This window comes from Nerophis ophidion, linkage group LG21 (assembly GCF_033978795.1).
Source record: "Nerophis ophidion isolate RoL-2023_Sa linkage group LG21, RoL_Noph_v1.0, whole genome shotgun sequence".
NCBI lineage: Eukaryota > Metazoa > Chordata > Actinopteri > Syngnathiformes > Syngnathidae > Nerophis > Nerophis ophidion.
This window is the reverse complement of record NC_084631.1, coordinates 9,703,713-9,717,903: the sequence shown is the minus strand read 5'-3', so window position 1 is coordinate 9,717,903 and position 14,191 is coordinate 9,703,713. Positions and strand designations below refer to the sequence as shown.

The 14,191-nt window shown below is 37.3% G+C and overlaps 1 protein-coding gene across 3 annotated transcripts in view; it reads left to right on the top strand.

Moving 5' to 3' along the window:
* Positions 1–14,191, top strand: part of LOC133539723 (immunoglobulin superfamily DCC subclass member 3-like) — a 48,724-nt gene that overhangs the window by 19,289 nt on the left and 15,244 nt on the right. For all 3 annotated transcript variants that reach the window (XM_061881848.1, XM_061881850.1, XM_061881849.1), the window contains 4 exons: positions 8,895–9,188; positions 9,247–9,391; positions 9,458–9,588; positions 9,649–9,786. In XM_061881848.1, coding sequence (XP_061737832.1) covers positions 8,895–9,188; positions 9,247–9,391; positions 9,458–9,588; positions 9,649–9,786 — 708 coding nt within the window. The remainder of the gene's footprint in view (positions 1–8,894; positions 9,189–9,246; positions 9,392–9,457; positions 9,589–9,648; positions 9,787–14,191) is intronic.

The window sequence follows — 14,191 nt, the reverse complement described above, 5'->3', positions numbered from 1 at the left end:
ATAATGTTAAATATAATGTGTTTTAGTGAGATTTACGAGTATTTAAAATTTAATGTGTTTAATTAGATTGATCAATATTTTATATTTAATGTGTTTAATTTATTGTTTAATCTAATTAAACATAACATCTTGATAACTTTCATTAAAAACACATTAAATATAATGTTAAATATAATGTGTTTTAGTGAGATTTACGAGTATTTAAAATTTAATGTGTTTAATTAGATTCATCAATATTTTATATTTAATGTGTTTAATTGTGTAATATATTGTTTAATCTAATCAAACATACAATTTTGATAAATTTCATTAAAAACACATTAAATATAATGTTAAATATAATGTTTTAATGAGATTTACGAGTATTTTAAATTTAATGTGTTTAATTAGATTAATCAATATTTTATATTTAATGTGTTTAATTTGTGTAATATATTGTTTAATCTAATTAAACATAAAATATTGATAACTTTAATTAAAAAACACATTAGATATAATGTTAAATCTAATGTGTTTTAATGGCATTTACAAGTATTTTGAATTTAATGTGTTTGACTAGATTTAGCATTATATTATATTTATTGTGTTTAATTGTGTAATATATTGTTCAATCAAATTAAACGCATTATACAAAAAATCTTGATAACTTTCATTAAAGCACATTAAATATAATGTTAAATCTGATGTGTTTTAATGACATTTCCGAGTATTTTAAATTGAATGTGTTTAATTAGATTTAACATTATATCACATTTATTGTGTTTAGTTGTGTAATATATTGTTCAATGTAATTAAACACATTAAACATGAAATCTTTATAACTTTCGTTAAAACCCATTACATATCATGTTAAATCTAATGTGTTTTAATTTACAAGTATTTTAAATGTAATGTGTTTAATTAGATTTAACATTATATCATAAAAATGTGTTGAATAACTTTGACACTATAACATATTTTATGTGTTTATTTAGATTTGCTGTAACATTATGTTATATTTACTGTGTTTAATAAGATTTGACACATTTTAATTTCCATCCATCTATTTTTCTACCGCTTGTCCCTTTTTGAGGTCAGGGGGGGGTTGTTGGAGCCTATCTCAGCTGCATTTGTTTGATTAAATTAATATTGTTTTTAATGTGTTTATTGAGATTTGACAATTTACATTTTGAATTGTTTAATTAAATTTAACATTATATCATATGAGATTCAAATGATTACATTGAATGTGTTTGATTAGCTTTAACATTATACTAAATTTATAGTTTTATAGATTCAACATATTATATTGCATGTGTTTAATTAGATTTAACTTCATATCGTATTTGATGTGTTTTATAGATTTGACATATTTAATCTGTTTTATATATTATACATATTATATTTAATGTGTTTAATTAGATTGAACATTATGTTATATTTAATGTGTTTTATAGATTTAACATATTATATTTGATGTGTATTTTGGATTTTATATTATATTATATTGATTTTTTTAAATGATATTAATCATATTATATTTTCTGTGTTTAATTAGATGTGACAGATTATATTTATTATGTTTAATCAGATGCAACAGTATATTATATTCGATGTGTTTCATAGATATAACTGTACTGAAATATTTAACGTGTTTAACAAGATTTGACATTGTTTTATATTTAATGTGTTATAAATAGATTTAGAATTGTATTATATTTAAATCGTTTAATAACATTTAACGTATTACATTTAATGTTTTTTCATTATATTTGTTATCTTATGATATTTAATGGTTTTAGTTAGATTTAACATTTCATATGAAGTGTTTAATGAGATGTATCTTTTTATAAGGATTTTTTAAAAATTAGATTGAAATGTTTAATTGTATAATAATGAATTGTTTAATGTGATTGAACATTATTGAAAAAGTTTAATGAGATAACTTATTCAGTATGTTGAATCACATTTGACATATTTTAAATGTTTTTATGGATTTCACATTACATCTCAAGTGTTTTTATTCGATTTACTTTCTCTTTGTTTGTGGTGGGGGTGCAAATATATTGTGTGCAGGAGTGTCAAGGTCAAAGTCAGACAGACTCTCATGACCTTTAGGAGATGAGGTCACCGTCTGCGTCTGATGAGGATGGGGGAAGGGGGTCTGTCCCCATGTGATCCTGAATAAATGTTCATTACTGAGTAGATGGAAAATGAAATACATGTGTAAAATACTTGATTATTTATTAGATACGTTCAATATAAGGCAACTACATCAAGGCACATGCAAAAATAATTAGGAATGGGATATTTCAGCAGAGTAAATGCTAGAACTTTGGATTATTTTGTGTTGTTGATATTTTTGTTTTGTGACCTAAAATGTTGGTTTTGTATTATTGTTATTTACAATGCTGTGTTTTTTTTCCCTTAAATGTTTTTCGCGCCATTGTTACTTACAATGTTGTGTTTTTTGTTTTTATTCTTAAAATGTGTTTTTGTTATTGTTAAATACAATGTTGTGCTTTTTGTTTTACTACATAAAATGTGTTTTTGTAGTATCGCTACTTACAATGTTGTGCTTTTTGTTTTATTATTTAAAATGTGGTTTTGCTGTATTTTTACTTACAATGTTGTGTTTTTTAGTTTTATTACCTCAAATGTGCTTTTGTGGTATTTGTACTTACCATGTTGTGTTTTTATTGTTTTGATTTTGACTATGTTGTGTTTTTTGTGTTATTCTTACTTAGAAAGTTGTGTTTTTATTGTAGTGTTATTTAAAATCTTTGTGTGGTATTGTTAAGTGCATTAGTAGGATCAACTCTAAGAAAGTAGTAATACTGTATGCATCAGGTATCAAAATTTTGTACTAGTAATGTAAGAGTGTAGTAGTACTGTAGGAGTGTTGTGGTACTGTCTGCGCCAAGTGTCATTATTGTGTACTAGTAATGTAGGAGTGTAGTAGTACTGTATGCATCAGTTTTTCATCATTGTGTACTAGTACTGTAAGAGTGTAGTAGTGTAGTAGTACTGTCTGTATCAAGTGTCGTCATTATGTACTAGTACTGTAAGAGTGTAGTAGTGTATTAGTACTGTATGCATCAGGTGTCATCATTGTGTACGAGTACTGTAAGAGTGTGGTAGTATTTTATGAGTGTGGTAGTACTGTATGCGTGAGGTGTTATACATAGAAGTACTGTAAGAGTGTAGTATTACTGTAGGAGTTTAGTAGTATTGTACGCGTAAGGTGTCATCATTGTGTATTAGTACTGTAAGAGTGTAGTAGTACTGTAGGAGTGTAGTAGTACTGTATGCATCAGGTGTCATAATTGTGTACTAGTAGTGTAAGAGTGTTGTAGTACTGTAGGAATGTAGTAGTATTGTATGCAACAGGTGTCATCATTGTGTACTAATATTATATGAGTGTAGTAGTACTGTATGCATCAGGTGTCATAATTGTGTACTAGTACTGTAAGAGTGTAGTAGTACAGTAGGAGTGTAGTAGTACTGTATGCAACAGGTGTCATCATTGTGTACCAATACTGTATGAGTGTAGTAGTACTGTATGAGTGCAGTAGTACTGTATGCAACAGGTGTCATCATTGTGTACTACTACTATATGAGTGTAGTAGTACTGTAGGAGTGTAGTAGTACTGTATGCAACAGGTGTCATCATTGTGTACTAATACTATATGAGTGTGGTAGTACTGTATGTATCAGGTGTCATCATTGTGTACTAGTGCTGTATGAATGTAGTAGTACTGTATGCAACAGGTGTCATCATTGTGTAATAATACTATATGAGTGTGGTAGTACTGTATGCATCAGTTGTCATTATTGTGTACTAGTACTATATGAGTGTAGTAGTACTGTAGGAGTGTAGTAGTACTGTATGCATCAGTTGTCATTATTGTGTACTAGTACTGTATGAGTGTAGTAGTACTGTATGCAACAGGTGTCATCATTGTGTACTAATACTATATGAGTGTGGTGGTACTGTATGTATCAGGTGTCATCATTGTGTACTAGTGCTGTATGAATGTAGTAGTACTGTATGAGTGTAGTAGTACTGTATGCAACAGGTGGCATCATTGTGTAATAATACCATATGAGTGTGGTAGTACTGTATGCATCATTTGTCATTATTGTGTACTAGTACTGTAAGAGTGTAGTAGTCCTGTAGGAGTGTAGTAGTACTGTATGCATCAGATGTCATCATCGTGTACTTGTAGTGTAAGAGTGTAGTAGTACTGTAGGAGTGTAGTAGTACTGTATGCAACAGGTGTCATCATTGTGTACTAATACTGTAAGAGTGTAGTAGTCCTGTAGGAGTGTAGTAGTACTGTATGCAACAGGTGTCATCACTGTGTACTAATACTGTAAGAGTGTAGTAGAACTGTAGGAGTGTAGTAGTACTGTATGCGTCAGGTGTCATCATTGTGTAGTAGTACTGTAAGAGTGTAGTACTACTGTATGCGTCAAGTGTCATCATTGTGTATTAGTACTGTAAGAGTGTAGTAGTACTGTAGGAGTGTAGTAGTACTGTATGCATCAGATGTCATCATCGTGTACTTGTAGTGTAAGAGTGTAGTAGTACTGTAAGAGTGTAGTAGTACTGTATGCAACAGGTGTCATCATTGTGTACTAATACTGTAAGAGTGTAGTAGTACTGTATGCGTCAGGTGTCATCATTGTGTATTAGTACTGTAAGAGTGTAGTAGTACTGTAGGAGTGTAGTAGTACTGTATGCAACAGGTGTCATCATTGTGTATCAGTACTGTAAGAGTGTAGTAGTCCTGCAGGAGTGTAGTAGTACTGTATGCATCAGATGTCATCATCGTGTACTTGTAGTGTTAGAGTGTGGTAGCACTGTAGGAGTGTAGTAGTACTGTATGCAACAGGTGTCATCATTGTGTACTAATACTGTAAGAGTGTAGTAGTCCTGTAGGAGTGTAGTAGTACTGTATGCATCAGGTGTCATCATTGTGTACTAGTACTGTATGCGTGTAGTAGCACTGTATGCAACAGGTGTCCTCATTGTGTACTAATACTATATGAGTGTGGTAGTACTGTATGCATCAGTTGTCATTATTGTGTACTAGTACTGTAAGAGTGTAGTAGTCCTGTAGGAGTGTAGTAGTACTGTATGCATCAGATGTCATCATCGTGTACTTGTAGTGTAAGAGTGTGGTAGCACTGTAGGAGTGTAGTAGTACTGTATGCAACAGGTGTCATCACTGTGTACTAATACTGTAAGAGTGTAGTAGTACTGTAGGAGTGTAGTAGTACTGTATGCGTCAGGTGTCATCATTGTGTAGTAGTACTGTAAGAGTGTAGTACTACTGTATGCGTCAAGTGTCATCATTGTGTATTAGTACTGTAAGAGTGTAGTAGTACTGTATGCAACAGGTGTCATCATTGTGTATTAATATTATATGAGTGTAGTAGTACTGTAGGAGTGTATTAGTACTGTATGCAACAGGTGTCATCATTGTGTATTAGTACTGTAAGAGTGTAGTAGTCCTGTAGGAGTGTAGTAGTACTGTATGCATCAGATGTCATCATCGTGTACTTGTAGTGTAAGAGTGTGGTAGCACTGTAGCAGTGTAGTAGTACTGTATGCGTCAGGTGTCATCATTGTGTATTAGTACTGTAAGAGTGTAGTAGTACTGTAGGAGTGTAGTAGTACTGTATGCAACAGGTGTCATCATTGTGTATTAATATTATATGAGTGTAGTAGTACTGTAAGAGTGTAGTAGTACTGTATGCAACAGGTGTCATCATTGTGTACTAATACTGTATGAGTGTAGTAGTACTGTAGGAGTGTAGTAGTACTGTAGGAGTGTAGTAATACTGTATGGAACAGGTGTCATCATTGTGTACTAATACTGTATGAGTGTACTAATACTATATGAGTGTAGTAGTACTGTATGCAACAGGTGTCATCATTGTGTATCAGTACTGTAAGAGTGTAGTAGTCCTGCAGGAGTGTAGTAGTACTGTATGCATCAGATGTCATCATCGTGTACTTGTAGTGTTAGAGTGTGGTAGCACTGTAGGAGTGTAGTAGTACTGTATGCAACAGGTGTCATCATTGTGTACTAATACTGTAAGAGTGTAGTAGTCCTGTAGGAGTGTAGTAGTACTGTATGCATCAGGTGTCATCATTGTGTACTAGTACTGTATGCGTGTAGTAGCACTGTATGCAACAGGTGTCCTCATTGTGTACTAATACTATATGAGTGTGGTAGTACTGTATGCATCAGTTGTCATTATTGTGTACTAGTACTGTAAGAGTGTAGTAGTCCTGTAGGAGTGTAGTAGTACTGTATGCATCAGATGTCATCATCGTGTACTTGTAGTGTAAGAGTGTGGTAGCACTGTAGGAGTGTAGTAGTACTGTATGCAACAGGTGTCATCACTGTGTACTAATACTGTAAGAGTGTAGTAGTACTGTAGGAGTGTAGTAGTACTGTATGCGTCAGGTGTCATCATTGTGTAGTAGTACTGTAAGAGTGTAGTACTACTGTATGCGTCAAGTGTCATCATTGTGTATTAGTACTGTAAGAGTGTAGTAGTACTGTATGCAACAGGTGTCATCATTGTGTATTAATATTATATGAGTGTAGTAGTACTGTAGGAGTGTATTAGTACTGTATGCAACAGGTGTCATCATTGTGTATTAGTACTGTAAGAGTGTAGTAGTCCTGTAGGAGTGTAGTAGTACTGTATGCATCAGATGTCATCATCGTGTACTTGTAGTGTAAGAGTGTGGTAGCACTGTAGCAGTGTAGTAGTACTGTATGCGTCAGGTGTCATCATTGTGTATTAGTACTGTAAGAGTGTAGTAGTACTGTAGGAGTGTAGTAGTACTGTATGCAACAGGTGTCATCATTGTGTATTAATATTATATGAGTGTAGTAGTACTGTAAGAGTGTAGTAGTACTGTATGCAACAGGTGTCATCATTGTGTACTAATACTGTATGAGTGTAGTAGTACTGTAGGAGTGTAGTAGTACTGTAGGAGTGTAGTAATACTGTATGGAACAGGTGTCATCATTGTGTACTAATACTGTATGAGTGTACTAATACTATATGAGTGTAGTAGTACTGTATGCAACAGGTGTCATCATTGTGTATCAGTACTGTAAGAGTGTAGTAGTCCTGCAGGAGTGTAGTAGTACTGTATGCATCAGATGTCATCATCGTGTACTTGTAGTGTTAGAGTGTGGTAGCACTGTAGGAGTGTAGTAGTACTGTATGCAACAGGTGTCATCATTGTGTACTAATACTGTAAGAGTGTAGTAGTCCTGTAGGAGTGTAGTAGTACTGTATGCATCAGGTGTCATCATTGTGTACTAGTACTGTATGCGTGTAGTAGCACTGTATGCAACAGGTGTCCTCATTGTGTACTAATACTATATGAGTGTGGTAGTACTGTATGCATCAGTTGTCATTATTGTGTACTAGTACTGTAAGAGTGTAGTAGTCCTGTAGGAGTGTAGTAGTACTGTATGCATCAGATGTCATCATCGTGTACTTGTAGTGTAAGAGTGTGGTAGCACTGTAGGAGTGTAGTAGTACTGTATGCAACAGGTGTCATCACTGTGTACTAATACTGTAAGAGTGTAGTAGTACTGTAGGAGTGTAGTAGTACTGTATGCGTCAGGTGTCATCATTGTGTAGTAGTACTGTAAGAGTGTAGTACTACTGTATGCGTCAAGTGTCATCATTGTGTATTAGTACTGTAAGAGTGTAGTAGTACTGTAGGAGTGTAGTAGTACTGTATGCAACAGGTGTCATCATTGTGTATTAATATTATATGAGTGTAGTAGTACTGTAGGAGTGTATTAGTACTGTATGCAACAGGTGTCATCATTGTGTATTAGTACTGTAAGAGTGTAGTAGTCCTGTAGGAGTGTAGTAGTACTGTATGCATCAGATGTCATCATCGTGTACTTGTAGTGTAAGAGTGTGGTAGCACTGTAGCAGTGTAGTAGTACTGTATGCGTCAGGTGTCATCATTGTGTATTAGTACTGTAAGAGTGTAGTAGTACTGTAGGAGTGTAGTAGTACTGTATGCAACAGGTGTCATCATTGTGTATTAATATTATATGAGTGTACTAGTACTGTAAGAGTGTAGTAGTACTGTATGCAACAGGTGTCATCATTGTGTACTAATACTGTATGAGTGTAGTAGTACTGTAGGAGTGTAGTAGTACTGTAGGAGTGTAGTAATACTGTATGGAACAGGTGTCATCATTGTGTACTAATACTGTATGAGTGTACTAATACTATATGAGTGTAGTAGTACTGTATGCAACAGGTGTCATCATTGTGTACTAATACTGTATGAGTGTAGTAGTACTGTAGGAGTGTAGTAGTACTGTATGCAACAGGTGTCATCATTGTGTATTAATACTATATGAGTGTAGTAGTACTGTATGCAACAAGTGTCATCATTGTGTACTAATACTATATGAGTGTAGTAGTAATGTAGGAGTGTAGTAGTACTGTATGCAACAGGTGTCATCATTGTGTACTAATACTATATGAGTGTAGTAGTACCGTAGGAGTGTAGTAGTACTGTATGCAACAGGTGTCATCATTGTGTACTAATACTGTATGAGTGTAGTAGTACTGTAGGAGTGTAGTAGTACTGTATGCAACAGGTATCATCATTGTGTACTAATACTATATGAGTGTAGTAGTACTGTAGGAGTGTAGTAGTACTGTATGTAACAGGTGTCATCATTGTGTACTCGTACTATATGAATGTGGTAGTACGGTATGCATCAGGCTTTAGTACTGTAAGAATGTAGTAGTACTGCGATCTTGCTGTCTAAAAGTTGTATTTGCTGTTCTTGGTTGTTTAAAGTTTGTCTGATTAAAGCAAACAACATCTCGACCCCTGTCAGGTGTGGGCGGAGCCTCAGAGCTGTTGTTCCTGAAAGAGCCCAGTGATGTCATCGCCGTTGAGGACCGCCCACTCATGCTGGACTGTCAGGTGGAGGGTGAGGGGCCTGTTTCCATCACCTGGAGGAAGGACGGTGTTGCCGTGGAAACTAGAGCGCTGGCAAACGGAGCATTACTCATCCACAGTTTCTCCGGGAAGAGACGGAGCAATGGAACGGACGCCGGCGAGTACGAGTGTGCGGCCCGCAATCGCTACGGCATGTTAATCAGCCGCAAGGCCCGCGTGCAGCTGGCAAGTGAGTCACATGACCTCCACCTGCGTTTACCGCAAAGCTAACCCCGCCTCTCCCCCAGCCCTCCCCAGATTTGTGTCCCACCCACAGTCAATGGCGGTTGATGAAGGGGGCGTGGCTAGACTCACCTGCCGGGTCAATGGCATCCCCGAGGCCGACATCACCTGGCAGAAAGACCGACGCCCACTGAGCACGCAGGACCACAGGTACGTCGTGCACGCGCCCACCTGCGCATCAGCTTGCATTCACAGAGCGTTCCAACATGGCCGCAGGTACACGCTGCTTCCTCACGGCGTGCTGCACATCAACGGCGTTCGCCAAAGTGACAGCGGACGGTTCCGCTGCGCGGCGTCCAACGTGGCCAGGACGCGACGCAGCCACGAGGCCCGGCTGTCGGTCACCCGTAAGCGCCGCCACAGCCTGGAACGCTCATGCCGCCGATTCCTGACGCCGTCTTTTGCAGGTGCGGCGTCCAAGACCTACAAGGAGCCCGTCATCCTGTCCGGTCCCCAGAACCTCACCATCAACGTCCATCAGACCGCCGTCTTGGAATGCATCGCCACAGGAAACCCACTGCCCATCATGTCGTGGAGTCGCCTAGGTCAGTGTTTTTCAACCTTTTTGGAGCCGAGGCACATTTTTTGCGTTGAAAAGATGCGGAGGCACACCACCAACAGAAATTATTCAAAATTGAAACTCACTTAACAGTAAAATTCGGTTGTCGCAATTGTTGGATATGACCTTGGAGCATAAGCAAGTATTGTTGATTGTCATGTCATGTTCGGTTGTACATTGTGGACGCCGTCTTTGCTCCACAGTAAGTCTTTGCCGTCGTCCAGCATTCTGTATTTGTTTACTTTTCTAGCCCGTTTAGTTTTAGTTTGGTTCTGCATAGCCTTCCCTAAGCTTCAATGCCTTTTCTTAGGGGCACCCACCTTTTGTTTATTTTTGATTTAAGCATTACAAACCTTTTTACCTGCATGCTGCCTCCCGCTGTTTCCGACATCTACAAAGCAATTAGCTACCGGCTGCAACCAACTGATATGGAAGAGCTCTAGACCAGTGTTTTTCAACCTTTTTTGAGCCGAGGCACATTTTTTGCGTTGAAAAAACGCGGAGGCACACCACCAACAGAAATTATTCAAAATTGAAACTCACTTAACAGTAAAATGTGGTTGTCGCAATTGTTGGATATGACTTTAAAGCATAAGCAAGCATTTTTGATTGTCATGTCATGTTCGGTTGTACATCGTGGACGCCGTCTTTGCTCCACAGTAAGTCTTTGCTGTCATCCAGCATTCTGTATTTGTTTACTTTTGTAGCCCGTTAAGTTTTAGTTTGGTTCTGCATAGCCTTCCCTAAGCTTCAATGCCTTTTCTTAGAGGCACCCACCTTTTGTTTATTTTTGGTTTAAGCATTACAAAGCTTTTTACCTGCATGCTGCCTCCCGCTGTTTCCGACATCTACAAAGCAATTAGATGCCGGCTGCCACCAACTGATATGGAAGAGTTCTAGACCAGTGTTTTTCAACCTTTTTTGAGCCGAGGCACATTTTTTGCGTTGAAATTATTTAAAATTGAAACTCACTTAACAGTAAAATGTGGTTGTCCTAATTGTTGGATATGACCTTAAAGCATAAGCAAGCATGCATCACTATTGCTCTTGTCTCAAAGTAGGTGTACTGTCACCACCTGTCACATCACATCATGACTTTTTTATTTTGCAATCAAGAATATTTCAGTTGTTTTCAGCCTTCTTTGTGGGGACATTGTTGATTGTCATGTTCGGTTGTACATCGTGGACGCCGTCTTTGCTCCATAGTAAGTCTTTGCTGTCGTCCAGCATTCTGTATTTGTTTACTTTTGTAGCCCGTTTAGTTTTAGTTTGGTTCTGCATAGCCTTCCCTAAGCTTCAATGCCTTTTCTTAGGGGCACACTCCTTTTGTTTATTTTTGATTTAAACATTACAAACCTTTTTACCTGCATGCTGCCTCCCGTTGTTTCCGACATCTACAAAGCAATTGGCTACCGGCTGCCACCTACTGATATGGAAGAGCTCTAGACCAGTGTTTTTCAACCTTTTTTGAGCCGAGGCACATTTTTTTGCGTTGAAAAAATGCAGAGGCACACCACCAACAGAAATTATTTAAAATTGAAACTCACTTAACAGTAAAATGTGGTTGTCCTAATCGTTGGATATGACCTTAAAGCATAAGCAAGCATGCATCACTATTGCTCTTGTCTCAAAGTAGGTGTACTGTCACCACCTGTCACATCACATCATGACTTATTTATTTTGCAATCAAGAATATTTCAGTTGTTTTCAGCCTTCTTTGTGGGGACATTGTTGATTGTCATGTCATGTTCGGTTGTACATCGTGGACGCCGTCTTTGCTCCACAGTAAGTCTTTGCTGTCGTCCAGCATTCTGTATTTGTTTACTTTTGTAGCCCGTTTAGTTTTAGTTTGGTTCTGCATAGCCTTCCCTAAGCTTCAATGCCTTTTCTTAGAGGCACCCACCTTTTGTTTATTTTTGATTTAAGCATTACAAACCTTTTTACTTGCACACTGCCTCTCGCTGTTTCCGACATCTACAAAGCAATTAGCTACCGGCTACCACCAACTGATATGGAAGAGCTCTAGACCAGTGTTTTTCAACCTTTTTTGAGCCGAGGCACATTTTTTGCGATGAAAGAATGCGGAGGCACACCACCAACAGAAATAATTTAAAATTGAAACTCACTTAACAGTAAAATGTGGTTGTCCTAATTGTTGGATATGACTTTAAAGCATAAGCAAGCATGCATCACTATAGCTCTTGTCTCAAAGTAGGTGTACTGTCACCACCTGTCACATCACATCATGACTTATTTACACTTTTTTGCTGTTTTCCTGCGTGTAGTGTTTTACTTCTGGTCTTGCACTCTTATTTTGGTGGCTTTTTCTCTTTTTTTATTGGTATTTCACTGTAGCAGTTTCATGTCTTCCTTTAAGCGATATTTCCCGCATTTACTTTGTTTTAGCAATCAAGAATATTTCAGTTGTTTTCATCCTTCTTTGTGGGGACATTGTTGATTGTCATGTCATGTTCGGTTGAACATTGTGGACGCCGTCTTTGCTCCACAGGAAGTCTTTGCTGTCGTCCAGCATTCTGTATTTGTTTACTTTTGTAGCCCGTTTAGTTTTAGTTTGGTTCCGCATAGCCTTCCCTAAGCTTCAATGCCTTTTCTTAGGGACACCCACCTTTTTTTTATTTTTTATTTAAGCATTACAAACATTTTTACCTGCATGCTGCCTCCCGCTGTTTCTGACATCTACAAAGCAATTAGCTACCGTCTGCCACCAACTGATATGGAAGAGCTCTAGACCAGTGTTTTTCAACCTTTTTTTGAGCCGAGGCACATTTTTTGCGTTGAAAAAATGCGGAGGCACACCACCAACAGAAATGATTTAAAATTGAAACTCACTTAACAGTAAAATGTGGTTGTCCTAATTGTTGGATATGACCTTAAAGCATAAGCAAGCATGCATCACTATTGCTCTTGTCTCAAAGTAGGTGTACTGTCACCACCTGTCACATCACATCATGACTTATTTATTTTGCAATAAAGAATATTTCAGTTGTTTTCATCCTTCTTTGTGGGAACATTGTTGATTGTCATGTCATGTTCGGTTGTACATCGTGGACGCTGTCTTTGCTCCACAGTAAGTCTTTGCTGTCGTCCAGCATTTTGTATTTGTTTACTTTTCTAGCCCGTTTGGTTTTAGTTTGGTTCTGCATAGCCTTCCCTAAGCTTCAATGCCTTTTCTTAGGGGCACCCACCTTTTGTTTATTTTTGATTTAAGCATTACAAACCTTTTTACCTGCATGCTGCCTCCCGCTGTTTCCGACATCTACAAAGCAATTAGCTACCGGCTGCCACCTACTGATATGGAAGAGCTCTAGACCAGTGTTTTTCAACCTTTTTTGAGCCGAGGCACATTTTTTGCGTTGAAAAAATGCGGGGGCACACCACCAACAGAAATTATTCAAAATTGAAACTCACTTAACAGTAAAATTTGGTTGTCGCAATTGTTGGATATGACTTTAAAGCATAAGCAAGTATTGTTGATTGTCATGTCATGTTCGGTTGTACATTATGGACTTGCTCCACAGTAAGTCTTTGCTGTCATCCAGCATTCTGTATTTGTTTACTTTTCTAGCCCGTTTAGTTTTAGTTTGGTTCTGCATAGCCTTCCCTAAGCTTCAATGCCTTTTCTTAGGGGCACCCACCTTTTTTTTATTTTTGATTTGAGCATTACAAAGCTTTTTACCTGCATGCTGCCTCCCGCTGTTTCCGACATCTACAAAGCCATTAGCCACCGGCTGCCACCAACTGATATGGAAGAGCTCTAGACCAGTGTTTTTCAACCTTTTTTGAGCCGAGGCACATTTTTTGCGTTGAAAAAATGCAGAGGTACACCACTAACAGAAATAATTTAAAATTGAAACTCACTTAACAGTAAAATGTGGTTGTCCTAATTGTTGGATATGACCTTAGAGCATAAGCAAGCATGCATCACTATTGCTCTTGTCTCAAAGTAGGTGTACTGTCACCACCTGTCACATTACATCATGACTTATTTATTTTGCAATCAAGAATATTTCAGTTGTTTTCAGCCTTCTTTGTGGGGACATTGTTGATTGTCATGTCATGTTCGGTTGTACATCATGGACGCCGTCTTTGCTCCACAGTAAGTCTTTGCTGTCGTCCAGCATTCTGTATTTGTTTACTTTTGTAGCCCGTTTAGTTTTAGTTTGGTTCCGCATAGCCTTCCCTAAGCTTCAATGCCTTTTCTTAGGGGCACCCACCTTTTTTTTATTTTTGATTTAAGCATTACAAACCTTTTTACTTGCACACTGCCTCCCGTTGTTTCCGACATCTACAAAGCAATTAGATGCCGGCTGCCACCAACTGATATGGAAGAGCTCTAGACCAGTGTTTTTCAACCTTTTTTGAGCCGAGGC